This window comes from Leptosomus discolor, chromosome 8 (genome assembly GCF_034619465.1).
Source record: "Leptosomus discolor isolate bLepDis1 chromosome 8, bLepDis1.hap2, whole genome shotgun sequence".
Taxonomy (NCBI): Eukaryota; Metazoa; Chordata; class Aves; order Leptosomiformes; family Leptosomidae; genus Leptosomus; species Leptosomus discolor.
In genome coordinates, this window is record NC_141398.1 from 27,279,003 (window position 1) to 27,305,105 (window position 26,103).

Here is a 26,103-nt window from a genome sequence, read left to right on the forward strand (position 1 = left end):
GTGGGGAAGGGTCTGGGCGCCGGTTGGCTGGGGGAGCGCTCGCGAGAGCTGGGGCCCGGAAGCGGCAGTGGGGCCGGTGGGAGGCGGCCGAGGAGGGGGAGGCGGCGGCGGGAGGGGGTCGCTGTTGCCGCCAGCGGCAGCGCCCGCAGCAGCTCAGGGCGCTGGCAGCGGCCCCGGCCGCGCTAGAAGCAGCTGTGGCCGTTCCGCGCAGGCTTTGCTGAGGTAGCGCCTTGGCAGCGGTCGCGCCGTGTCAGGCTGTAAGATGGCGGCGGCGGGCGGGGGCAGCAGCGTGAACCCCTTCCTCAGCGACTCCGAGGAGGACGAGCCCGAGGAGTCCAGGCCCGGCGGCGGCGGCGGTAGCAGCAGCAGCAATGAACCGGGCGGGCTGGTATACCCGCAGCAGCAGCAGGAGACGGCGGCAGCCACGGGGAGCCCCGAGGAGCTGCCGGGTTTGCGGGCGGCGGCGCCCGGCGATGCTGGCGGCGGTGCGGGGGCGGGCGGCGGGAGCGGCTCGGGCTCCGCCGCGGGGGAACCGCCGCGGGTGTCGATGGACGCGATAGCGGCGCAGCTTCTGCGAGACCAGTTCTTACTGACGGCGCTGGAGCTGCACACGGAGCTGCTGGAGAGCGGCCGGGAGCTGCCCCGGCTCCGCGATTTTTTCTCCAACCCGGGCAACTTCGAGCGACAGAGCGGCACGCCGCCCGCCGGCGGGGCCCTGGGCGGCAACGTGCTCGGGGGAGCAGGCGGCAGGGAGCCTGGGTCCGGGCAGCTCAGTAAGTGACTCGAGGGAGGGTGGTCGGGTCGGGGGCGGTGCAGGAGGGGGCTCTGGGGAGCGGTGGCAGCCGCCGCTGGGCGCACGGGGCTGGGCGGGAGTGTCTCACCGTGCGGTCCTTGCCGGTGTCTGTCGCTGGGGAAGCTGGGCGGCTGGGAAAGCGCTTTCCATCGCTTCTTGTTTCCCGTAACGTCCTGCGTGTTGGACTGGGGGAGGCTGTAGGAGCGAGGCAGCTGGGGGCTGAGAAGATGGGGTGCCGGGACCGATGTTACCCTGGTTCCGCTCATGTATCTTGTCGAGCCTCAGTCTCCCCGTGAAGGTCATGTGTCTTGTCAAACGTGGAAGAAATGTGAGGGATAGAAATTTCAGCCTTAATCTTTAGCCGTCTCGGGGTTTCTTGTGCCTTCTTTAGTACTTACTGTCAAGAGATAAATAGTATGCTGCCAGGAGAAAGTGTTGAGGGTTAAGCCATGGTTGCTACCCTTAAAGCCTAAAAATTGTCAAAAATGGGGTGTCAGGAGCCAGCGTGTTATTTCTGCTGATGCATTGGAATGGTGAAGTTATTCAAGGATAGCTCTGAGTGACACAGGTCGTGCACAACTAATACAGTGTTTCCTATAGTTAATGCTGGCGTGTTTACCAAGTGCCCTGCAGTCTTTGGCTAACCATTTTGGGATGAGTTGGGGAATGATAAATATACTGGGTTAGTGTAGCTTTTGGGAGAAAAAGTGGTGCAGGTATTTGGAAACTCGTCACATAGCTGGCCTTAAAAGCTTTTGAGTTTTAGTAGTAAAGTAGGTGGCTTAGAACAAAATTACTTGTGTGTCTTATCAATATTACTGTCAAGAAACGTAGAGCTCTAAAAAGAAGGTAGCTTATGGAAGTGACTTTGAGAGAGAGAGAAGCTGCTGAGCCATCTTACATTTGAGGACTTAATCAACTCATGGGAAGGTATTGAAATTAACAGAGTTGTGGTTAGTAGGCATTTGAAAGACTGATTTATGTGTAATGTGTGTTCTAAGACACCTAAAGGGATTTTGTAAATAATCCTGTATTTTTGTTTGTTTTAAAAGAAGTTTGTAATCTTGTAAAGACATGCAGTTAAAATTTGGAAATAACTAGTAGTATCTAGATGGCTGGAATAATAGGAGACATCTAAACTTTCAACTTATTACTGCTTTTCAATATCTTTTCAAAATTGTATGGCTTTTTAATTCATGCTGTATTGCTTATATTCTGGTTATCTTGTTTACAAATATTTAGAATTTCATACTTGATTTTGTCCAACTGAGAGCCTCAGTGTGGTCTTCTTCATGACAAGATTGGTGCATGTTGGAAAAACTCATGCTTCAAGGCTTCAAACTGATATAAATTTCTGTTTCGTTAAAAGCAGCCTCCTTGGGGTATTATGGTCAATTCATCCAATTGATTAAACATTCTCTTTTCTTTGTTTACATATGTTGTTTCTAGTTATTGGTAATGTACGTACTCCAGCAGAATTAGAAAAATGGCAGCCTGTGTAACTGTGATGTTATGCATGCTAAAAAAATGACTTCTTGCAGTCCTACATCAATGTACACTTACATGAGAACACCTTAAATTGTGCTGACCTGCTGAATGATAGATGACGGTGGGACATCACTATTAAAAAGGGGGGGAAGGGATGGGGGGAGAGGGAGAGGAGGGGGGACTGAAACTTATTTTGGAGCAGTTTAAAAATACTGAGTTGTACTAAAGTAAGTATCACGCTAGACCTTAGGTTAAAGGTTAAGTGTGTCTTGAAATCTGATATCTACAACAGATTAGACTGTGCTTTTCAAAGGATTTTTTTGTCTCAACAGTGATTCAAAAGCCAGTTCACATTGAGTGACATTGAAAGGTGGCAGATCCAGAACAATGAAAGAAAAATTATTTGTGTATACCTCAAGTAGAGTTTTGAACTTATTGACATCAGACTTTCTTGTAGTCTGGAGCCTAGCATTGAGCTAGCAATTGTGACAATGCTGTTCAGCCTGATTCTGGTTAGTGTCAACAGGAGCTGACAGTCCCATGCCTCTGAATTTATGCCAATTTCCAAATGTTAAAAAGTAGATTGCAGAAGACTCTGATGGGCTGAAAATTAGAAGGTCTTTGCAAGAGATCTTTTTATTTCCCTCTTAAACATCTGGTAATGTTGGATTTAGGTAGAGGACTAAGCCACAGGTCAGATCTAACAGTAAGTCTCAGTAGTTTCCTGAGTTAGTCAAGAAGTTCCGTTTTGTTGAGAGGTCTGGTCTGTTATGCCCTAATTCATGGCTCCTCATGTGGAGGCTTGCAGAGAGTGTATGTGAGAGTAGCGCAGATACTTTCTCTTGCTTTAACATGCTGAAAGGTATTTGAGAATAAGCCAATCATTTTCTTCATAGAAACTATTGATGTAGAAAGTAGTGGACTTTGGTGTGATTATCATTTCAAGGTCACTTGAATTTTATGCTTCAGTGAAAAAAAATTCTTAATGTGGTCGGATTAAAAAAAAGTATTTCTGTTGATATCAAAAGTCAGAATTTCTTCTTAGCACTAGCTTTGCACCTGCTCCTCCCTGCCCCAAGTTAGATGGATTTCTATGGTTTTACACTGAGGTTTTTGATAATTTGAGTGGATGCAGAAAACTTGTGACTGGCAATTCTTGCTGAATGTGAAGTATGTCTGGAATGCTGCCTGAGGATTTCCACAGAGCAATGGAAAGCTTTCGTACTGCGTGTTCTTATACAGAATGGGAGAACTTCAGTGCAAGTGTTCATTGGCACGTCTCGAATCCTTTTACGCAAACTAAACTATGAGTGCATGTTGGAATTCCTTTCGGTTTTTCTTATCTTTCTCTTTATGGACTGCTATAAAGAGATTTTAATCAAGTATCATAGGATTTAAGCAACTAGCATCATGTGGTCAGCTAGTGACTTAGAAGCTGTTTTGTCTTTGAACCATGCTTTAGAGCACTTGGTTACAAAAGCAAATGATAGTCAGGTGACTAGGATTTCTTAGCTTTTTGCAAAAAAAACTCCTTCCATTTTCCAGCAGCAGTAATGTCATAGCTGCAAACAGAGATTAAGATAGATTGTAATGAAAAATATGGAAATGTGTGTTGTGTCTAGCAACTTTGCTTTTCTAGTTTGAAGCAAATTCACTTTGTGAAGAAGTCAACACTGTACCTTTAGATGCACTGCGCTTGTGTATAGTCGTCCTTTGTGTCCCCTATCTCTGCTAGATGTTCCCAAACTTCTACGACAGCTTGGTTTCAATAGCAATAGCTCCACATCTGCTAGACCATTTTGATACCACTTTTCTAATACTACTTGTGTGAGTGGTATAGTTTGAAAGTCCCTCCTTCATACAGTGTTCTGGATCTTTTACAAGGCTTTGGTTAGCACCTACATATTAAATTTAAATTTGTGTCCCCTTCACTCTCATATTTGCATAAGGAAGTACAGTACAAATTGAGACTTGAAATTTAGAGATAAAACTGTGTCTCAAATGTCTCATCCCTGTTCCCAAACCTCAAATGTTAGAATTAGCTTTAGTCTTAAAATCTACAATTTATTTTTTCTTTATGGCTACAAAAATGCAACATTCTCAAAATTTGAAATAGCTTTAATGAAAATTGGAAAGAAGGGATTTGAACATTTACGTTACATTTATGTTTTTAAGGAGGTGACTTGTTTCTAGTTATTTACAAAATAAGTTATTTATAACTTTCTGGGGACATGATTCCAGTTATGTTAAGCTAATCCGTGAGTACAAGAATATAAAGTATTGCTGCTTCTTCATCCTAAGCTCTTGGCTTTGTTTATGATTTAGGATTCTTTTTTATTTGTTTGTTTCAGATTATTTTGAAGTATCTCTCTGGTTTTGCATGTAGCCTTTAAGATTCAGATGGGTCCTACTGGAAAAAGCCATGTGGGTAGAGCATATTGATTATGCTTTTGTGAGAAAGGGGTGTGTTCTGGTTTGGCTGGGACAGAATCCCAGCCCAGCCATGCCAGGCAGGCTGTTAGCAGGCTCGAATCAGCCAGGGCAGCTGACCTGAGTGAGCTACAGGTGTAGCCCATCCCATAATGTCATGGGCATTATAAAGGGGGACGGTTTGCTGAGGAGAAGGAGCTCCTGTGGGGTTCATGCTGGGGTTCCTTCTGCTCCCCCTCTGGCTTCTCCCTGTTCCCGTGGACTGCTTGCCTGTTTGATTGTGGCTGCTGCATATTTGTTTGTCTGAGTATAACACTGTCTGAGTATAACCTTTGTTGGTACTGGTGCTATTTCATTAAATCTGTCTTTGCTTTTACACATGGGTCTCCTCTGCTTTCCTGATTCCCCTCCCTGGCTGGTGAGGGGTTGTAGGGGTGACAGAGTGACTGTTATAGTTTAGCCCTGGGTACAGGCTAAATGTGGGCAGGGTGTCTTGATAACAGCTCTCAATCTGGAGTTACAGACATTGTGACTATCTGCAGGCCCTTGTCATGATCAGTGTTTCACCAGATTTTTGTTTTGTGTGAGTATATAGCAGAACAGGGCTACGTCAGAACTGTACGTTGTATGTCAGCTTAAATGACAGTGTAAACAAAATAGGAAATTGGGAAGAATACAAATTCTGTTGTTCTAATGAGTAGTTCTTTGTTTGTTAGGTGTTTTGTTGTTGTTGTGTTGCTTTCAACTTCCCTCCATTTTACTGACACTGGTATTTCTGGCAAGTTTTCGGTGAGATGCACTTTATAGTTGAGCGCTTCTCGGTTTAAGACTTCTGCAGCTGTTGGAGTTGTCCGGTGCGTGAAACCAGGTCTGCTGGAAGCTGTTTCTGATGGATGAGTGGATAGTTTAAGCTTTGGCTGATACTTGTGCTGGGATGACTTGGGATGTAATGGTAGATAATTCAGAAGACAGGTTAGTCCCCGTAAAGGTGTAACTGCACAAAGAAATAACGAGACGAGGTAGCATGAGATAAGCATGACATTGATGGGCAAAGACAGACAGACTAGTAGCCACTAGTACTAGGCAGGCAAAAATACCAAGTTGTCACTGAATAGCAAGTATGCTATATGTCCACGTTATATTTGCCTTGTAACTTATTTGTGTGCTCTTGTTCTCTTAAGATATTTACAGAGATGCTACAGGGAATTTAGCTCCTTTAGTCTTGATTTTCTGTTCTGTTCCTGTGCCAGAGTTACTGTTACTTTTCTATGTTAGGGAAGGCAGAAGTGAACCTCTGTATATAGGCACTGTAGCTAGTTCAGTTATGTTTGAGTTCAACCATTCCTTGGTTGAAAGCTTCAGCAGAGTGAGCAGGCTTTGTGCTGAAGCAGCACACGTTTCCTCCTGACAGGTTTGCTAACAGGGAAAGAAGAGATTCGGAGAGGTGGGAAGGGGTGGGGGGAAGAAGGGAAAAAGCAGTAAGATTTCAGAACCAACCATTGGAAGCTTCTTTTAAGCTCCTCTGTTAATAATTTCAATTCCGTATGTTGTATCGAATTTCCTATAGCTTTTCTTCCTCTGAGAATTATCTTTTTCTTAACTGAAGATATGACTCATAAATTCTGTTCAGTTGAGGGAGTGCTTGCTGGAAATTTTATACGAGAGTCATTATCTGATATAAAAAAAATTGTCTAGTGTTTGCAAGCAAGTCATGATCAAGTAGATATTGATATCAGCTGTGTTGGAAACTGATCTGTATGTGCAGTCCATATCTGTTAATTTAAAATTTGTAGATGTTGGACTTCTATGTTTTAGAAACTCAGAATTAATTAAAATAGGGAAAACTAATCTTTTTCACAAAGTTCTTGTACTTTCAAACTAAATTAAGATTTGTTACAAATTCTGAGTTATTTGAAATACAGCATTAGAGGTCTCTTTCCTATCGGTATATAAAGATAAGTCATAAAACCTTATGCTGTAGTCTGTTCAAAGTTGTAAGTCTTTATCTTCAATGTATTACTTGTATTTGGTTTTCTAGTGTATTGTAAAGATGCAGGTTTGAGAAACTGAGTTGAATTCTCCTCTAGCATAGGCTAAAACTTTGAGTAGTTCAGTAGAAGTTGTAGGCCTTGAGAGATAGCACAAATTATATCAGGTTTGTTGGGCAAAGAGTTAAAAAAAAAAAAAGTTGTGAAGGCTTTGGTTTTTTTTTTAAGACCAAGCTGAAAAAGCCCTTGAGAAATACTGACTCTTTCCCGTGGTGCACCACGGGAAAGAGGCAATTTACTTTCCCCCTTCCTGCAATATAACGCTGCTTGATAGTGATGCAACTGATTACTCTGCTATTGAATTGAAGGAAATACTGTTACATAAAAACTCGCAGAATAAGAATTTTTTATTTATATAACAAGTACTTTTTCATCTTGGTTTGATGTTGGAGGGGATTGAGAGCTATCAGCTGTTTTGTCATCTGACAAAACTGTTGGAGTGCGAGAAATCGTGGCAAAAATAATCACAAAATCACACAATGGCTGAGGTGGGAAGGGACCTCTGGAGCCCATCTGGTCCAACCCCCCTGCTCAAGCAGGGTCACCTACAGCCGGTAGCCCAGGACCATGTCCAGATGGCTTTTGAGTGTCTGCATGGATGGAGACTCCACCACCCCTCTGGGCAACCTGTGCCAGTGCTTGGTCACCCTCATGGTAGGCAAAGTGTTTCCTGATGTTCAGAGGGAACCTCCTGGGTTTCATTTGCTTCTGGTCCTGTCACTGGGCACCACCAAGAAGTGGCTGGCTCCATCCTCTTTGCACCCTCCCTTCATGTATTTATACACATTCATGAGGTGCCTCTGAGCCTGTTCTTCTCCAGGCTGAACAGCCCCAGCTCTCTCAGCCTCTCCTCATAGGAGAGGTGCTTCAGTCTCTAGTTGCTAAGTTTTAATTTATTTTTTTAAAATATTTTTAATTTTTTCTAAAATCTGTGTGGACACACATTGTTAAAACTTAACTGGAAAGTTTACTACTGTCCTGAGATAAATGTAGAAATCGGGGAAAGGGAAACATACTAGAATTGAAATATGAAGAAAACTGAGAAAACAATGCTTGAGAATTAAGATGGATATTATCTATACTCTTTAGGTAGTCCCTCAGCAAAGACAGTCATTTAAGGACTAGATGGATACAATTTTGCTTTATGTCTGGGGGTTACTGCAAAGAATGGAAAAATCCTTCTAGTGCAAGTTAATTGGTACAGTTTGGGAAATACAGTGCTGCAATGCCGAGCATATGGAGTAAATTTGATGCTGTTGATGCTTTGTGATTTCTGCTGAAGCCAGCTGGGGTCTTGTGCTGGAAGAAGTACCTCCGTGCTGTACTTCTCCCATAGCATTTTCATTTTGGGAAGCTCTGGTAGCTCAAGCACACTGCAGCACGTACGTAGGGAGCCAAGCTGGGTTTGATGCGTTCCCCAAGGTCATATGCACCTGGACCTCAGTGTTCACTGTAGCAACATTCAAATGGCTTTGTGCAGGGACAGCTTAATTCTTTCCAACTTGACTAATTTGGATACTGCCTGTCTGTGCAGGAAGCCCCCACAAAACAGTATGTTAGTGGTATGGCTCTCCATGAGATCAGCTCAGGTGCATCTGTATCATAACCTGATTTAGTGAGTGTGTGTTATTTCTGTACTAGAGTGCAAGATCTATTTTCTACTTGTAATTTCATCTTTCTTGTGAGCTTCTGCTGTATGCCTGTCATGGGAGTGAGGGTTATATATTTTACTGCAGTGTGTCTGCAAAGTGTTTGTTTTACATACCTGGTGGTTGTTTGTGGGGATTTTTTTCAGCTGTCTTGGCCAGCAAGCATAGGTTATTTTTTTTCCAAGTAGCTTTAGGGTTTTTACTACCATATACTTTCTATGAATCTTTCGTAGCTTGTTAGTAATATGAAGTAGGTAAGTGTATTGATTGTCTATTTTCAATCTGGTTTGAGTTGCCCATCATGGACTAGTGTTAACTGATCATCCTGAATGCCTGTTCTAGCTAATTTGTAAGTGAATTGCTCTGACAGCTTGCAAGTTAATTTTATTCTAGTGATTTTACTTTCCTTTCCATTTGGTGATTGTCCGAGTCTTCTTTTCAAAACATACCAAATTTGAAAATTCAGGAGGTCTTATTGAGTAAGAACATCTGGGAGAGAGCAGAAGAGGCACTTGTAGTTGCAAAACAAGGTTGATAGGTTAGGTGCTTACAATTTAGTGCCTGCTGCAATGAATTACTTTAAGGCTCTTAGTTCCGTCTCATTTGGCATAGTGATGTGGAATGTGTTAATCTGGTAAAATTTACTCTGCAAGTTCAAATTGGTTTAAAAAATGTATACGTAAGCCTGTTTCTACCATAAAGGTGTTATGCTAGATCAGATATCTGCTGCCATGGATCAAGTTTGCTTTGGTGGCTGTTCCAGTATTGGTAAGCTTGGAACAAGTTGAAATGTATCAGAAGTTTTAAATGCAGCAGCCATTTAAGACTTCTTAAAGTAATTTTGCTCCAGAGTTGTCTTGTGAAATTTGGTAAGGCTTAAAGAAATTTGCAGTATCATTTATGGGGAATTAAATAGTTTAGTTCATTTATTCATATGTTTTGCACAACGTATCTATTTCATAATGCAGCCACAAAACCAAACTGCGAATTGATGATCACTTGTTAAAGTATTAATGATATCTGATTCTTTGATTTAATGTAGAAAGGACCCATTAAAGCTCTTCAGATGTTTACATTATTCCAAATCTTCTGTGAATGCTGTCCCTCCTGCCAGTTGGTTTATCCACATACTCATAGGTGCAGTTCAGTACTAATATGGGGCTTAAGCATGTGCAAGTTAATACAAGAGGAAGTTTATTCTTTCTCCCATAGTCTCTGTCCGAAGTTTCCTTGGCTTCTGCTGTTTTGTGCCTGTGATATTGTGCAGGACAGCTGAAAATGCAAGTTATTCTAGAACGTGCTTTTCCAGACTAGTATCTCTAGAACTAGAGAGCAGGCCTTCTGTTGCATGTCCATAAGGGCTAGTTTACTCTAGGTCTTGAATAATTAAGGTGGGTAAAATACCCAGTTTGCTGATTTCTTTACTGCCAACAGAAAGAGAGCTAAAATATATATTCCTTAGGACCGAACTTCAACAGGTCTTTTATTGTACCTGTAGCACGGGGGGGGGGGGGGAAGGAAAAAAATGGCAGACCTGAATAGTTCCTAAGGAAACTTCTCAGAGTACTTGCTGGTTTGTCTGTATCTCTTTGAACAAAAATTAGGTTGGATGTCCTAATGTAAAGATAAGCTGTACCCTATAAAATATGTTGTACTCTTGTCCTTTCCAGATGTATATGAAGGTTTTTGCCCAACCTTTGATTTGCAGACCCCTTAAAGTTTCAGCTTTGATCTCCTTATGACATGATTTTCTTTTGAATGGAAATTTTTCCATCAGAGGTTCCTCCATGCAAGAAGGGTTGTATGTGTATGTTGGGAGGAGGGAGAGCAACTCGTAACAATAGCACAACTGATCAGGAAAAACTTCTGGGTTTCTAAAGTTACATGGAACTATATCCTTCATTATCTTAAAGCTTGTCTTAGTAATAGTCCATTGGTTGTAGGTTGAAAAACGTTGCACTAGCTTCTTAATTTGCATTCACTTCTTACTTTTCATGGATCTGAGAAAGTATCTCGAAGTTTTGCTTGAATTCTCTCACATACAGCTGTAATTACATGTTTTTCCGATGTCTATAGTACCCAGCTACTTTCATTGTATGGTAGTTCATAACATTTGAAGTCTAATTTACTGCTCTGTATTAAGGTTTAGCATGTCTGTTGATTGAATTATCATTTTTTAGCTCGTAAGAAAATTAAACCTTAGCAATTCCCTGTTTTAGTAATGTTCTACAAAACAAATTTTTGATTATCAGATCAAGAATGAAGTGCAACTTATTTCTACCGCTGCAGAGAACTGCATCCTGGAGTCCTATTGGGTTTTTTTTTCTTTTGTAGGTACAGCTGTCAAGACGGTGGTCCTAAGGAATACTTTTTGATGGCCTTAGTCATTCACTAACATAACTTCCAATGTCTGTTTTTATTCAGGAGAAGCTAGAAGGCATTAACCTGAGATGGTTTGCAAGTAGAGTTGTACCTGGGACTGAACTGAGAGGCCTTGTTAAGGTTTCTCCCTAGTGAAATCCTGTGTAGTGAAAATTTATATTCAGTGAAGAGAGTTATTATTATCAAATAAAATTACTTCTGGCGGATCAAGTTGATTGTGTGATACTTCTAACACCAATGTTAAAACATTTTAACTTTTCTAAAGTAAAAAAAAAAAAGAAAAAAAAAAAGTCCATGCTTCTAGAAGCAGAACTTTTGGAGCTCTGCTGGGATAAATATTCAGAATTCTCTATATAGATCTTTTGCTGTGTCCAGTGGCATGAACAGTGTTCCGTAACAGTTTTTTTCAAGCCTGTTGTATGTATCATTCCTGTTCGGTAAGACTACAGTAAATGACAGGTAGAACCATTAAACAAGCAGGTATAATGTCTTCAAAGAGTGGTTTTTGATTTCTTTTTTTTAATGCAAACTAGCGTTTGCTTTTTCTTCTCCAAATAGTGATGTGCGAGGATGGATTCCTGAAGAGTCTAGGTGATGGTTCTGTAATAGCATGATAGGTGTAAGTTATTATCTAGACTAATACACTTTTATTATCTCCAAAAAAGGTTCTTTCTTCCTCTAATATGTGTGATCTGTCTGCCTCCGGGTCTTTTGTTTGTGAATTATATAACCATATAATTCACATAATGCATGTCTTACACTGGGAAAGATTTTTTCCTAGTATATGGAATATCCAGTGGAAAACTCCTTTGATCTTGATTGGGAAGGATTCACTTTGCACTGCGTCTTGTTCCACATGGATGCTAATGAAACCCAAATTTCCAGTAGTCAGTTATTTTTCTGATCAGTTTAAAATGTGATTAGCCAGCTATTTCACTCATCAGTTTAAAATACGGCAACAGTCTTGTTTCAGGTTTATGGGTATTTTTCAGTACAAGTGAACACTTACAGATGCAAAATGAATTTGTATTGTACAAGTGTAGTATTGTTATTACTTCTCCTTGAATTTCGAGGAAGAAAGATGCTCCATTTGGTTAATTGTTAGTATGGTTTGATGATATGGTTTCCTGTGATCGTAGAGAAAATATGACAACTTATTGGCTGCTTTACCAACTAGTAATTCTTAAAATCAATTTAGGTGTTTCCAAAGTAAATTCAAATAGCTTCTAAAAGATCTTAGAAATTCAACAGATCTTTTTCTTGAGCCTTTTTATCAAGTGGTAGTATTGCTTGGTTTGTCTATGTTTTTAGCTGGTTTACAGTGTAATGCTCATGTAGAGGTTATTAATAATGTGTTTTTGTAGAAGACTGCAACTTGTTTCTACTTAATTCATGTACTGTGAAACCGCAGCTAATATAGTCCCTCTTGGTGTCCCTTTAGGTGACCTGGTAAAAATAAACTGGTTTTGCCATCAGAGTGAATGAAGCTTAACCCCTTCTATATTACATATGTCAGTGAAATAGGATGTATCACTTCATTTTGAGATTATTTTTTTAACTTTTCTTCTTACATGGTTTTACTCACTTTCCAGTGAAAGAGCTGAATGTGCCTAGGGAACAGAAGCTGTCAGCAGAAATCTGTGTGTCATACAAATGACCGTTCTGGGAAGAAGAAAGGAATTAAAATTTATTTTGCCTGGAATGAAGCAATATTTTAAAAGCTTGTATAAGTTAATAAGCAAAACGTAGTGGTGAACCTGATTTTTAACTTCACAAATGAAATTAAAACCATTGCCTTTTTCAACAAATGGATTAAAAAAACTTCTTAGTTTTGAGTATCAAATATGAATCCCAGCTTTCTGATTTTGTTGATCCTTTTCCAGTGGTAGAGGTAAGAGACAAGAACTATACACAGGCTGTCCTTTACTGTCCCAGTCTATCACATGGCATTTTGTTAATATGAGCTATGAAAAGCCTGAGCCTATTTCACTTGTTTTCTATGCACCTGTGGTGCTCGTTTGTTCCATAGTGCAGTGATAGGCTTTCTGGAGTTGTTTGTACCTGCTTGTCAGAGCTGTTCTTGTTATGTTGCTTTACCATATTTCTGAAACATGAAACTGTCAGCAATTATTCTTTTCACTATTCACTAAGAAAGCTTTTGCTGAAAAGGAATTGCCGATTAGAGAGAGAAGTGTTTAACTCTGAATACTTGAGAAAGAAATATAAAATCCATGCAGAGATGACTTTTGGTAAGAATATGCATATCATGACAGCAGAATGGCTTCCCACTGCTGTCACACTGGGGTTTTTTTCTAGAAAAGAAGCATAATTCAGCCAAAGCTTACTACTTTTTAGTGGTTTCCCCTGCAAGATTTTGATTTGATTATTCTTTGCCAATTAAATCTTAAGATTTTTATTTTTTTATTAAAACAACAAAGTGAGGAAATATATGTTGTTTTCCTAAAAAAGTTTGGTGTTTTTTTTTCTTTTCCCCGTTTTAGTTCAGAAAGTAGTTATCTTTTCTGAATGCTTTAGTTGAAATACTTCCACTCAGTGTGCTGGAGTACAGCTATTTGTACCTCAGAAAAATGGTGATGTTTCACATTCCTCAGGTGAGCTACTTGGCTGAGCACAGCCCTTCCCTTGCTGATTCCTCTCCTTCAAACAGCCCTGCTCGTTTTCCTGGTGAATGAGGCAGTTGCGTTGCCAGCAGGGAGGGACCATTTTCACCCTCTGATCCTCTGTTGAGCGGGTACATTCTTTATGGAAGCATAAAATTTCAGGTTATAAGATGTTATTCTGTAATTTTCTGGATGATGGCATTAGTATTAGGAGAAAAATCTCTACTGATGACTGCCTATGAAGATGGTGGTAAGGAGTGAGGCAACAGGTACAGGTACCCCCACAGTGACTTGTTAGGTAGGTGAAGCAATGGGGCAGGCCTGCCACTGTTCAGCTTTGGGCAATCTGGCACAGCCCTGCTGGGCAGCGCCTGTGTGCCACGAGTCTACTGTTGGTGATATCTGGCAGGCTTGCCAGCCCTCACCTTCCTGGGCAATATTTTCAATTAACTCTTTCATTTAGCTTTCTCTTCTCACCTTGTTATCCCATGGCCGTTACCTTAGTAGGCTTTATTAGAAATCCCTGTTTGCTGTTTAAACCCACTAAGTTCCTGTGCAGTGCTTGGCTCTGGTCCTTGAGAAGCTTCAATATGTTGTTCAATAACGGCTCCAAAATTCATCTTGCCTAGTCCCAGCGGGGCAAGATCCAGGTGACTAGTGCTGCTGCAGCACTTGATAGAATCAGCAGGTCCTTTTGCTGCCTCTCAGGGCAGAGACTGCAGTGTAGCCAAGACAGGCAAGGTCCATGTGGCATGACAAGCTTTGCAGGATGACTACAAGGGGGTGGAGCTGCCCTGTGGACCTTGCCTAGCTTGGCCGTGGTGGAACTCTGTCTTTCCAGGTGGGCAGCAGAAGCAAGTAGCTATACCAGCACTGAATGCAGAGGGAGCAGCTCCCACATCGCTTCCTTTCCTGCTGCTTGAAACATCCGCTTCGGTGAGAGCTGTGGCAGTGCAGCAGTGTCTGTGACTGGGCTTTCCCTGTAGCTGGGACTTGGCAGGGAATAACCATAGCACTGATGATTCATTGATGCCTGTGAAGCGAGTTTGTCCAGGAGAGGTCTCAGCTGAAATGCTTCAGCACCGGTGGCCTCTTACCTTAACAGCTGGAACTGCTTCTGTAGCCACACCACATATTTTAAAGGCAGTATCCCATAGCAAAGTAGTGGTAGAAGTCTTGTTACATTATTCAAAGTTGTGTTATGGAAGCCATAATTTCCCAGCTTGATTGAGTTCTGCAATATGTATCATCTAGTGGGACACTCAATTGAGAAGATACTGTTCAGCCTTTGTGTGTATACAGTTGTCTCTGTTCCCATTTAATTTCCTTTGACATTTATTTGGATAGCTGTATGCAGTTCTCTGGGTAGATTCAGGTTCCACCAGTGTGATACATAAAGACAGTTTTCATTTTAAACCTTACCTTCAAATTGGACACTGTGGACATGATGACTTCTAGCACCCAGTTGGCTTGGTTTAGTAATGACAGCATGCTTGGGGAATGATGATAACTGGGGCAGATACTTCTGTAATGGGAAGGAGGGTCAGCATTACTGGGAGAGGGAAATAACGGTAGCAAGAAACAGGCTATGAGGTGGGTGTTTCTCGGTACATTTGTTTTACTCACTCTGAATCCAGTTATATGTATGTCTTTATAATGCCAACCTAGATGTAAAGAGTGTGTCAGATGTTTGCTGTTATCATGAACACTGTAATGATATGGACAAATCTAAATGGTGAATGTACAAGTTTCAACCCTACAAATTGCTGCCGTGCATGTAGATGTGATGATTAAGGCAGTTTCTGGGCATTAAAATCATAAAAACCCATGGTTTTATTTAGTTTCTGTAAGGGCCGTTGAGGTTGTAAAACTGATTGATATTCTCTGGTTAGGAATTGTGAATTGTTGGATTTACAGCTGCTGGTATGACCTTAAATGGCTTCTGTTGTGTACATCCTGATACAGACTTTGATTACTCCCTGCTTTTTCCTAGAGAACTGATTTTTTTCAAGAAGTTACTGGCTGCTTTGGCAAATAAGTTTGTGTTTTATGGCTTCGTTTGTTGTTATCAGTTGTGGGTGGAGAGCCTTTGCCTCTAAAGCGTGCCACTAGTCATATGAAAAAGGTTTTGTTGCTTACGGCTGTGGATGCCTCAGTAATTATGATGTGGTTGACTTGACCTGAAAAACTGATCATTGTTTCGCTGTTACCTGCTTCATAAGAGAAAGAAAAAAAAAAAAAAAAAGCTGTGAACATATCAAGACTGCAGAAGGAAACAGAGTTGTATTTCTGCTCTTGTCGTAGCAATGCTATATATGAGACTGGGTCACTTTTCTTACGCATCAGCTTTTCATTGAGATCTGTATTTGGTTGTTGTCCATTTCTTTAACTCAAGTCTTGAATTTGATCATGCAGCTCCCAATGAAATAAATTGGAGAAGTACTTAAGAAGTTGTTAGGTGTTTTGAAAAGTTGGTTCTGAAGACTTTGACACTGTGCATGCAAAATACATGTTTACTTTTGAACTTAACCACTCTAAGTGTGGTTCCCTGTATATAAAATCTGGTTTATTTTCACAGCGATCCATTTTGCAAAGAGGCTGTAAAAAGATGATGTGCTATGCTGCTAAATGCCATAGAACAACGTAGAGAGAATTATTAGATCAGGTTAATATCTGGAAAAAATGTAGTAGATAAGACCAGAACCTGGAAATTAACAGTGAGTTTTAAAACTAAATACTGAATAGAGACTTGTTGAGGAGCAACAGTCTATTTCATTGCGTGTAACGGGGAAAAATTGTGATTAAATATAAACTGTATACTATCATATGCTTTATGTCTATAAAACAGACAAGTTAGGATTGCCAGGCTCTTTAGTTTTGATACTGTGTAACTCAGCTAGAGTTGGCAAATTTAGTATTCTCCATAGCTTTTCAGGTGAGTGTAAATGCTTTAATCAGTCTCAATCCGCGTGTTCTCATTTCAGTCTAGTGCTTGCCTGTATATAGAGAGAGTGTCACAAGACCTTAAGGGACAACTTGGGCTCAAAAGTATAAAAAAAGTAATGAATTTTCTATTTTGACATAATGCAGAATTGGGTGAGGAGTGCGGGGAGAAGCATGACGAGCAGGTTGAGGGAGGTGATTCTTCCTCCATGCTTTGCTCTGGTGAGACCCCACCTGCAGTGCTGTATCCAGCTCTGGGGCCCCCAGCACAAGGAAGACATGGACCTGCTCAAGCGGGTCCAGAGGAGGGCCACAAGAATGATCAGGGGGCTGGAGCACCTCCCCTGTGAGAACAGACTGAGGGAGTTGGGATTGTTCAGCCCAGAGAAGAGAAGGCTCTGGGGAGACCTTCTAGCAGCCTTCCAGTACTTGAAGGGGGCCTACAGGAAAGGTGGGGAGGGACTCTTTATCAGGGAGTGTGGTGATAGGACGAGTGGTGACTGTTTCAAACTGAAAGAGGGGAAATTGAAGTTAACTGTTAGGTAGAAATTCTTCACTGTGAGGGTGGTGAGGCGCTGGCACAGGTTGCCCAGAGAAGTTGTGGCTGGCCCTTCTCTGGCAGTGTTCAAGGCCAGGTTGGACAAGGCTCTGTGCAACCTGATCGAGCTAAAGATGTCCCTGCTCACTGCGGGGGGGTTGGACTAGATGAGCTTTAAAGGTCCCTTCCAGCCCAAACTATTCTATGATTTAAATACTTTCAGTGATGTAAGTCACGACAGAATTTGACTGACAAGTGATGAAATTGCTTCTGTTTCCACTGACAGTTATAAGGTTTTTTGACAGCTCTATATAATTTCTTCTTTGTTAATGTGACAATGGTTCTAATGTAATTAAAATTATTTCTGAAGTGCTACCTAGAAATTAATTTCAAAAGGATGGGAAAGATAATAAGTTACTTAATATAATTTCTGCATGTTCAGTTGTGTTAGGAACATGTTCTATTTATTTTGGGTTCTGTCACTGAGTGATTCCTTTGTGCATTTTTCTAATAAAAAGGTGAATGTGTGTCAACAGACTTGAAATTATAGAAATTGCATTTTGTTTGATTTTATTTTTTTATTTCTCTGAAGTGAAAAATGTCAAGCTCAGATTAAAACTTTATTCTGGTTACTGAATTTCTGGAATTTTTTTAAATTAATAATTTAATTCTGGAGTGTGAATGTTATACCTGCAATAGGATGAACTGTACTTGCTTTGCTTGAATTTTGTTAGGTAATGCATTCCTTGGTAAATGTTGTATTAAGTGGGTATGTACTGAAGTTAATGCCTAGGTCAGGAGATGCGTAGAAAAGTATTTGGTCATGTTAACACACCTTAAAAGACTAAAAAAGGGAAAAGGAAGTAGCGTATTTGGGTCAGTTTCAGGTTTCTGTAAAATGGGAACTGAACTGCTTGAAACTTGTGGCAGAACAGTTTGTACCTCTGGTCTCTTGTGGGTGCTCACCTGTGTGTCCAAGCAAAGGACCCTGACCCTTGTGAAAAGGGGAAGTGCTGCACTGCTCCTCCGCTGCTGTGGACAGGGTAGAAATGCTGCCTTTTGGGGGGGAGCAAGGGGGAATATCTTAGTGTCTGCTCACTGAATTTGCTGTAAAGCTGTATTTTTTTAAAATCTACTGACATGCTCTTTACTTAGAGATAGACTTTTAGAAAATGCAGTAAAATTTCAGTCTTGCAGAACACTTGCTTAGCCCTTGATTTATAGTTTCTGAAATGACAAGATGTTTTGACTTCTATCAAAGCCAGGCAACTTTTCAGGATTTTTTTTCTGATACCTTTTTTTTTTTTTTTCCCCTCCACCCTTAAGATCGTGCCGGAAGCATCAGTACTCTTGATTCCTTAGATTTTGCAAGATACTCTGATGATGGCAATAGGGAAACAGACGAAAGAGTAGCAGGTAAGTTTTTGTGTGATTTAGAAATCACAGACTGCTAACTTTACCATTGTGACTTGTTGTTTCTAGTATAAGTACGTTCAAATGAACATTCCTGAAGATAAGATTTCACTGTGGTGGTTTAACTAGTCACTTAATGATATAATAATTACTTTTCAGACACTTCTACTATAAGTACTGTAAATATTCAGGCAGGTGTACTTCTGTATGATTCCAGATGTCACCAGGATAGAAGCAAGCAGTATACTTGAAAATTGTGCCCAGGTTTTGACAATAGGACTTGACGTTGCCTACTGACTACTACTGTTTTGCTGAAACATATGCTAAAGTATTCTATGTAGTAATCTGTATAGTAGTCACTATGAGTGATAGCTTTCTGATGTAAAGATCTGTAGCAAGACATCTCTTAAATATACCTTATGTGTAGATCAAATGAGCATTACCAAACCCAGCGTAAATTTGGGAATTTCTCGATTCCATAAATCTTTGCTACAGATCTTAATTGTAGTGCTTTTCATCTCTCCCATTTGATTTCTTGATTGTATAAGGTTGTTTCAAAGAAGTGACAGGGGTTTTTGCGTCTTGCAGTTGTTCTGAACTTAGGACCCTGTGGCATTTTTAATTTCCGGATTTATGAGATACCAAAGGCAGAGACTGCTTTTATCTTATATTTGAATTTTATAAGTACAATAGTCTCTTTTGCATGTGAACCATATTTCTCTAATCCAGGCTTTTTTCTAAGTTCGGATATGAAATTATTCACAGCTTCTGTAGAGAAACCGATGAAAGCTCTCTAGAAACTGCTACAGAACTGTTTACTACTTGTCAGTTAATACTGTTTGACAACCTTCATGAGCTCATGATATTAATGCTGTGACCTGTGTTCACATAGTTTAGTTTTATGAAACCTGAAACACTGCAAGCTGCTATGTCTCTCTTCCATGCTGTTGTCTCTGCTCTGAACCACCACACTGCATCCTAGCAGAAACATTGTTATGTTCTTAAGCAAGGAAAAGGCTGTTGAAACATAGTTCTGTAAAGAATCTTGATTCTTCAGTTTCCTCTCTTGGTCAGTCTGAAATGGCAACCAGTATTGACCCAGAGAGAAGAAACAGAAGTGTTGGGAAAATCTCATTTTTCTTACGTGGACAGTGTTTCGGAGGTAAAGGGCTGGATTAAATTCATGGATATGAAGCAAATTCAGGTGTTTTGGTGCTCTAGTTTGGAACTATAGGTACTTACTGTTCTCCATTCGTGTGGAAACTTCCAGATTCTTATTACTGTTTAATTACTGTCTTTTTTTGATATATGTAGTCAGTTTCAAGGAGACAATAGTTGTAAATACACAGCTAATCTTCTAAACGAAGTGTGTTTAAGGAACACAAGTATTTCTGAATTGTGTCCTGGAATACAAGGAAGAAACAAACAAATTCTGAATATTTTAATTTTTTCATTACCTTGGTAGATTTTTCCTGTTTCTAGTCAATATTTCTTGGCAATAGTATTACTGACAGAGCTAGCTTGATCTTTGCTTGGAGCTGTCTTTCGTAACTGAATTGGATTAGTGATGCTTATAGAAAGTAAAGACCGGTCAGAATTGACATTCAGTAGAACCATAAATCTTCCAATGGAACATTAATGGCAAAACATTGATTACTTCAGTATGAAATTACTATATCATAAACATTAAATCTAATTAAGTACATCCTAAAATAGAGATTTTTTTTAAGATTACAGTATATTAATTGACCACTGTCATATGTAATAGACAAGGAAGTTATATAGCAGTATATTTACATTTTTGTGTTCCTTTAGAAGAGTTGTTAAAAGTGACATAACTTGAACAAAGCAAGACCAGATATCTGGATATTTGTAAAGACTCCCAGGTTTTCCAAAATATCCTATTTCTACTTTAAGTTCTGGTTCAGTTATAATTGTTTAAAATCTTTTGCCTCAATTCTGTTTAAAACAATCTACCGAAGCAATAAACTTCAGAAAACAGGTAAGTAGTTAATTTGGACATAAAAAAATTATGTCAGTAGAGGTTTCAAAAACTCTTCATATCCGGTTCCTCCTTTGAGCAAACTCTGGCTTAACACTTCTGCTTTTGAAGTAGTTCTTAGCTGCAAATGCACTTTGAAACATAACTGGAAATCCATCCTGCTCATTTCTTCTCATATTCTTTCTTCTCAGTGAAGAGCTTTGATGCTTGGGAGTTAAAATTGTAATCTGTTGTGAAAGCTTGAGGCCATGATCTGATAATCGTATTTTCTTTTGATAGTTCTCAGAGTGAGGTTTGAATAGTTTCTTTTTGTAAATGCCTTTCTCATGCTGTTATTGTTGGTTTTTTACTGTTTGGACAGAACTCATGATTTCTATATCAATTCCCTGGTCAAATGTCAAATGAAGGGCAGGAAATAAATGCACATCAGTCACTAAAAGTAACTGGCCCAGAGTCAGAAGGGCTTAAAAACTGAAGCTATAACATATGCAGTTATGAATCCTTTTATACCGTGGCAATGTCAGAAAGCACCAAATCAAAAAATGGGCATGTATACCATTCAAAGCCATCACGTTTCTGGTTTTTCCGTTATGGATGGTGTTAGACTTGGCTGCCATATTTTTCATTTTACCAGTACAAAAATTCCTGGAAATAAATTGACTCTTGTTTGAGATGGATTTCAGTATTTCAGATCCGTTAGCCCAGTTCATTCCATCTGGCGTTAGAATCAAAATTTGGCCTAGAAGCAAACATGTTTTGAAGAGTTGGGAAATCTGATCAAAGGAAATCTGTCGCTTGGTAAATTTGATGAAAGGAAGCTAAGTGAGTCTCTTCTATGATGTTCTTATCAGCTTGACTGAAAAGATGCAAGTCACAAAACCCAGTTAGGATGCGGCTGAGCATGACAAAACTAACTGCAATTTAGAAAACATCAATTTTCTTCCTTATCTACCTGATCTTAATATAAATATAGAGAGCTGTGTAACAAGTTAGATAGTATATTTGTAATCCCCAAAGAGTTTGAAAAAATATATGCATCCCTAGAGCTTGCAATTTACTAGATGGATACAATTTGTTTTCTAAGACTAAGGAGTCTTGAATCTAAATTCATGTATGAAGTGCTGAAACAGTTGATGCTAAGATAAAGTCAGTACCGAAGGATTTATTAGGCTTAGTAAACCTCCTCCAAATATTAATTTCCATAAAACAGCCAGAGAATGGGAAACTTGTTCCGTTCCTGTGGAATAAGAGTACACCTGACTTAGTCAAATACCCACAGCATTTGGTGTAAATAGGTCATCTGACATTTGGTCTAAGGAACCGAATCTTCTGCCACATTTTAAATTGACTGTATGTATGAATATGTTTGTGATCTAAAACCCCTACTTTCCATAATTCAAAATGTTTAGTATTGCTAACCTGCCTTTGACATCTACTGTTCTGTGCATCTGATAATTTTAGAAACACAATGCTGTGTTTTTAATGATAATAAAATTAATTCTCATAATCAAACTCAACTTCAATCATTTGTGTCCTCTCACCTCCCTGCATTTGCATTAATTTCTGGGTAGACTATGTACCTCTGATTAGCAGAATAAAATACTGTCCCTGTGAGGATTTGAAGGGAAGAGAAGTTCAAAAACCACTTGATTATTTATGAGGATTTCATTAATCTAGACTTAGGTTTGCATCTTCTGCTTTTCATAGAATTTTTTAAAAATATTTTTTAGTAGTCCTATTACTTGTGTGCAATCAATACCAGAAAAGAATCTTAAAAAAACCAACAAACAACCAAAACGAAAACAAAACACAAAAAGCATCTGTAACACAACAATCAGTTACTAACATTGTGTGATCAGTTTGTTCATCCTGGAAGTGAGTCTGGTTTTGTCTTCCCATTTCCTGTCTTAAACCGTGTTAAGAAGTTGTAAGCCTCCTTAATTTCCTTCCATGTTGATAGTCTCCAAGTCTCTCTTGAACCTGAAGACAAGTCTGCTGTAGTTCAGGTCTTCTCTGTACCTGGTCCTGTCTCATTAACTTAAAAGCATTAATGAGGCTAATGAGTCGAGTCTTGACTTCCCACTGTTAGAATAAATTCTCTGTTAGTTTGCTTATGAACTCTTACGCTGATCATAGAACAGTTTGGGTTAGAAGGGACCTTAAAGACCATCTAAGACCATGGACAGGGACTAGACCAGGTTGCTCCAAGCCCCATCCAGCCTGACCTTGAACACTGCCAGGGAGGGGGGCAGCCACAGCTGCTCTGGGCAGCCTGTGCCAGTGCCTCACCACCCTCACAGTAAAGAATTTTTTCCTTATATCTAATCTCAATCTCCCCTTTTTTGGTTTGAAACCGTTACCCCTCACCCTATCACTACCCTCCCTGATAGGATCCCTCCCCACCTTTCCTGTAGGCCCCCCTTTAAGTACTGGAAGGCCGCTACAAGGTCTGCCTGGAGCCTTCTCATCTCCAAGCTGAACAACCCCAACTCTCTCAGCCTGACCTCATAGAGGAGGTGCTCCAGCCCCCTGATCATCTTCACGACCCTCCTCTGGACCTGCTCGAGCACAAGACGAGTCTGTCTTGTGCTGGGAGCCCCAGAGCTGGATACAGCACTGCAGGTGGGGTCTCCCCAGAACAAAGTAGAGGGGGAGAATGCCCTCCCTCGACCTGCTGGCCACACTTCCTTTGATGCAGCCCAGGATGCAACTGGCTTTCTGGACTGTGAGCGCACATTGCTGGGTCATATTCAGCCTTTTGTCCACCAGCACCCCCAAGTCCTTCTCTGCAGCACTGCTTTTGATCTCTTCATCACCCAGTCTGTACTGATACTGGGGATTGCCCCGACCCGGGTGCAGGACCTTGTACTTGGCCTTGTTGAACTTCATGAGGTTTGCACAGGCCCACTTCTCCAGCCTGTCAATCATTCCTCTGGGTGGCCTCCCTTCCCTCTGGTGTGTTGACCTCACCACACAGCTTGGTGTCATCACCAAACTTGCTGAGGGTGCACTCAACCCTGTTGTCCAGGTCACTGACAAAGATGTTAAACAGCACCAGTCCCACTACCAACCCTTGATGAAGGCCACTTGTCTCTGGTCTCAACTCAAACATCAAGCTGTTGACCGTGGCTCTTTGAGTGCAACCATCCAGCTAATTCCCGATCCACCGAGTGGTCCATCCATCTAATCCATGTGTCTCCAATTTAGAGACAAGCATGTCAATCAAGGAGTGTCAAATCCTTTGCACGAGTCCAGGTAGATGACATCGGTTGCTCTTCCCTTATCAGCCAATGCTGTAACCCCATTCTAGGCAGCCACCAAATTTGTCAGGAACTGTTTGCCCTTAGTGAAACCATAATCATAATTTTTGTAGCTTGATAGTCATCTCGTGGTGAAGTACAACTTTCTGGTTCAGGTCTCTCTGTGTTATGTCCTGAAATGTTTCATGCTGTAAATATTGTCACTTCTTTTCTTCTTAGGACTTGTATTGGGGAAGTGGGAATTAAGAAACCCCAAGTCTTGAAGTATATCATAATAGTAGCTACAGTCAGAGAATTTAAATTTCTTCTGATTGGCTCAAAATGTATCAACAAATTCATCAAATGTAATGGGAGGTCATACGTGTTGTAGAGGGCATAATTTAGGACATCTAGAGTTCTACGTTTACAAGGAGGAAGAATTTGAAATGACTATTAAGAAACAAACAACAACACAACTTGTAACAGTATGTGCAAATTTGAGGGAAGTTAAATAAGCACAGGTGGCCCTTGGTGCTTCAGAGGAGAGCTACTTCTAAAAGAAAATGCCAGAATGGCATATAGTGGCTTCACAACATAAAGCTACCTTGTTACTATTGTCAGAAGTGCTTTATACTGAAGTATGCAGAGCCTGACAAGATAATTCATACATAGAGTGTGATATTCTAGTATAATGGGAAAAAATACTGCTTATACAAAAGCAAGTACTGAAAATTTTTAAAAGTACTGTTTATTTCTTCAACTTTTTGGCCTTGACCCAACAAGAGTGCTGTTCTTATAGATCTCAACTTGTTCAATATACCAAATCACAAGCTAACTTCTCAATCTATGGTTCAGTAACTCATGGTTTCATTAAATGTGGGTGAACAGAATAAGATCCTTGAGAAAGCTTCAGTTTTAAATTCTGAAGCTGAGCAGAGAATCCGTTCCTGATACGCATTTCTCTCTTAAGGTGTATTAGATTAGCTGAATGAAAATGGAAACGTTTAAAAATTGAGAATCTCAAAATCTTCGTCTGATGCTTTGTTGCTTGCTTGAAAGGTTCAGCCGTTTTTAAGTCTTAAGTAGTTTTTTTTCAGAATGGTAGCTGTAGTGATTTGAGTTCTTTATAAAAAGAAAAAGCAGAGAGACACTTAAAATCAGAACAGTTTTCTGCCACAAGGCGAAACAGATTGTTCAGAAATGCCTTTTTCTTGTAGGAAGATTAACCAGCCTTGGAACTCTAAATTTCTGTTCTCTGCTTTCCTGATGTAGAGGAGAATCAATTTGATTCTCTCCTTCCTAGGCTGTCTGCAGCAAAAGTCTTCTGTGCATTGTTCTTAAGGAATGTCAGCTCCTTTCATCAAGTACTATGTTGAGTTATACATGTTATCAGTTCAGTCAAGCATGAAGTTAAACTTCAGCTGGCTTTATCAATGCTTTTGAAGTCTCAAATTCTGTAAGGCACATAAGCTTTACAACTGAAGGAGAGGGGGAGAGAGAGGTCAGGTCACTTATTTTAAAAGTCAGTACTTGACAGTGCTTAGAAAGAAAAGGATTAGAGGTTGCTTGCTTTATTCAAGAGAATGTCATATCATCAACAAATAGGGATTTCCAGTGTTGATTTCAGTAGACATGTTGAGTTAAAAATCATTACGTTTGTTGGCAGAAGATTGCATTTCAGTATAGCTTCTAAAATAAAGAGCTTTTAACCATAATATAAAATTTGACTGAAATTATGTTGTAGCTATTTGCAAATATTTATGCTTATATAAAAAAGCCCTGCAAACAAAATTTTCCAAATAAAAGCTAAATTTGATTGACTTAGGTGCATCAAGGTTTGTATGGTGGCAGTACAATGGTGGCATTAATAAGACTAGGATATGAGGTACAACTGTAACAATGCTGTGTTGCAGAAGGATTATGTGACTGTTGTGACATGCTGTGAAGCGACAACGTCTCGAATATACTATGTCCAGAATCTTCTACTGTATACAGAGAAACATGCAGCAGAGTAATCTTCTTATGAGGTTGAATGGGTAAAGTCCTAATGGCTTCTAAGAATTTTCAGCATCGTGACAGTTCACTAAAAATGAATTCTTGCCGTCTGACATGGGTTTGTCTGACATGAGTTTTATGGCTTTCTATGCCTTCAGATATGTCTTATTCCTATTTTCCTTAATGGGATTCCTAAGTTTTTCTAGTTTGTGTTGTTTTTCTAACTTTTTTTTTATTATTTATATCATTCTAGTGCAGGGCACTCCTGATCTGCAACTGTTCTGGTCTTTGAAAATATTTTACAAGAATAAAATGTTAGCACATAGCCATTTCCATCAGAATTACTTAATTTGAATTCTTTATAATTTTCAAAAACTTACAAATTAGTAGCTTACAACTTAGAAACGTAACTCTGAATTAGTAACTCAAATGCAAGGAAGTGCTAAAATTATTAGACACTTTACTACAAGAGCATTTTCTAACTTTGTTGCACAGAAGTATTTGCAGATCAGCATTGCTGAATACTAGAGAGATTTTACATATTTTATTCATTGTATCCTCA

General features: G+C 40.0%; 1 protein-coding gene across 1 annotated transcript in view; it reads left to right on the forward strand.

The window, feature by feature from the left end:
• Positions 1 to 262: 262 nt before the first annotated feature.
• Positions 263 to 26,103, forward strand: part of RELCH (RAB11 binding and LisH domain, coiled-coil and HEAT repeat containing) — an 85,220-nt gene continuing 59,379 nt past the window's right edge. The window contains exons 1-2 of the mRNA XM_086469576.1: positions 263 to 773; positions 18,219 to 18,308. Coding sequence (XP_086325702.1) covers positions 263 to 773; positions 18,219 to 18,308 — 601 coding nt within the window. The remainder of the gene's footprint in view (positions 774 to 18,218; positions 18,309 to 26,103) is intronic.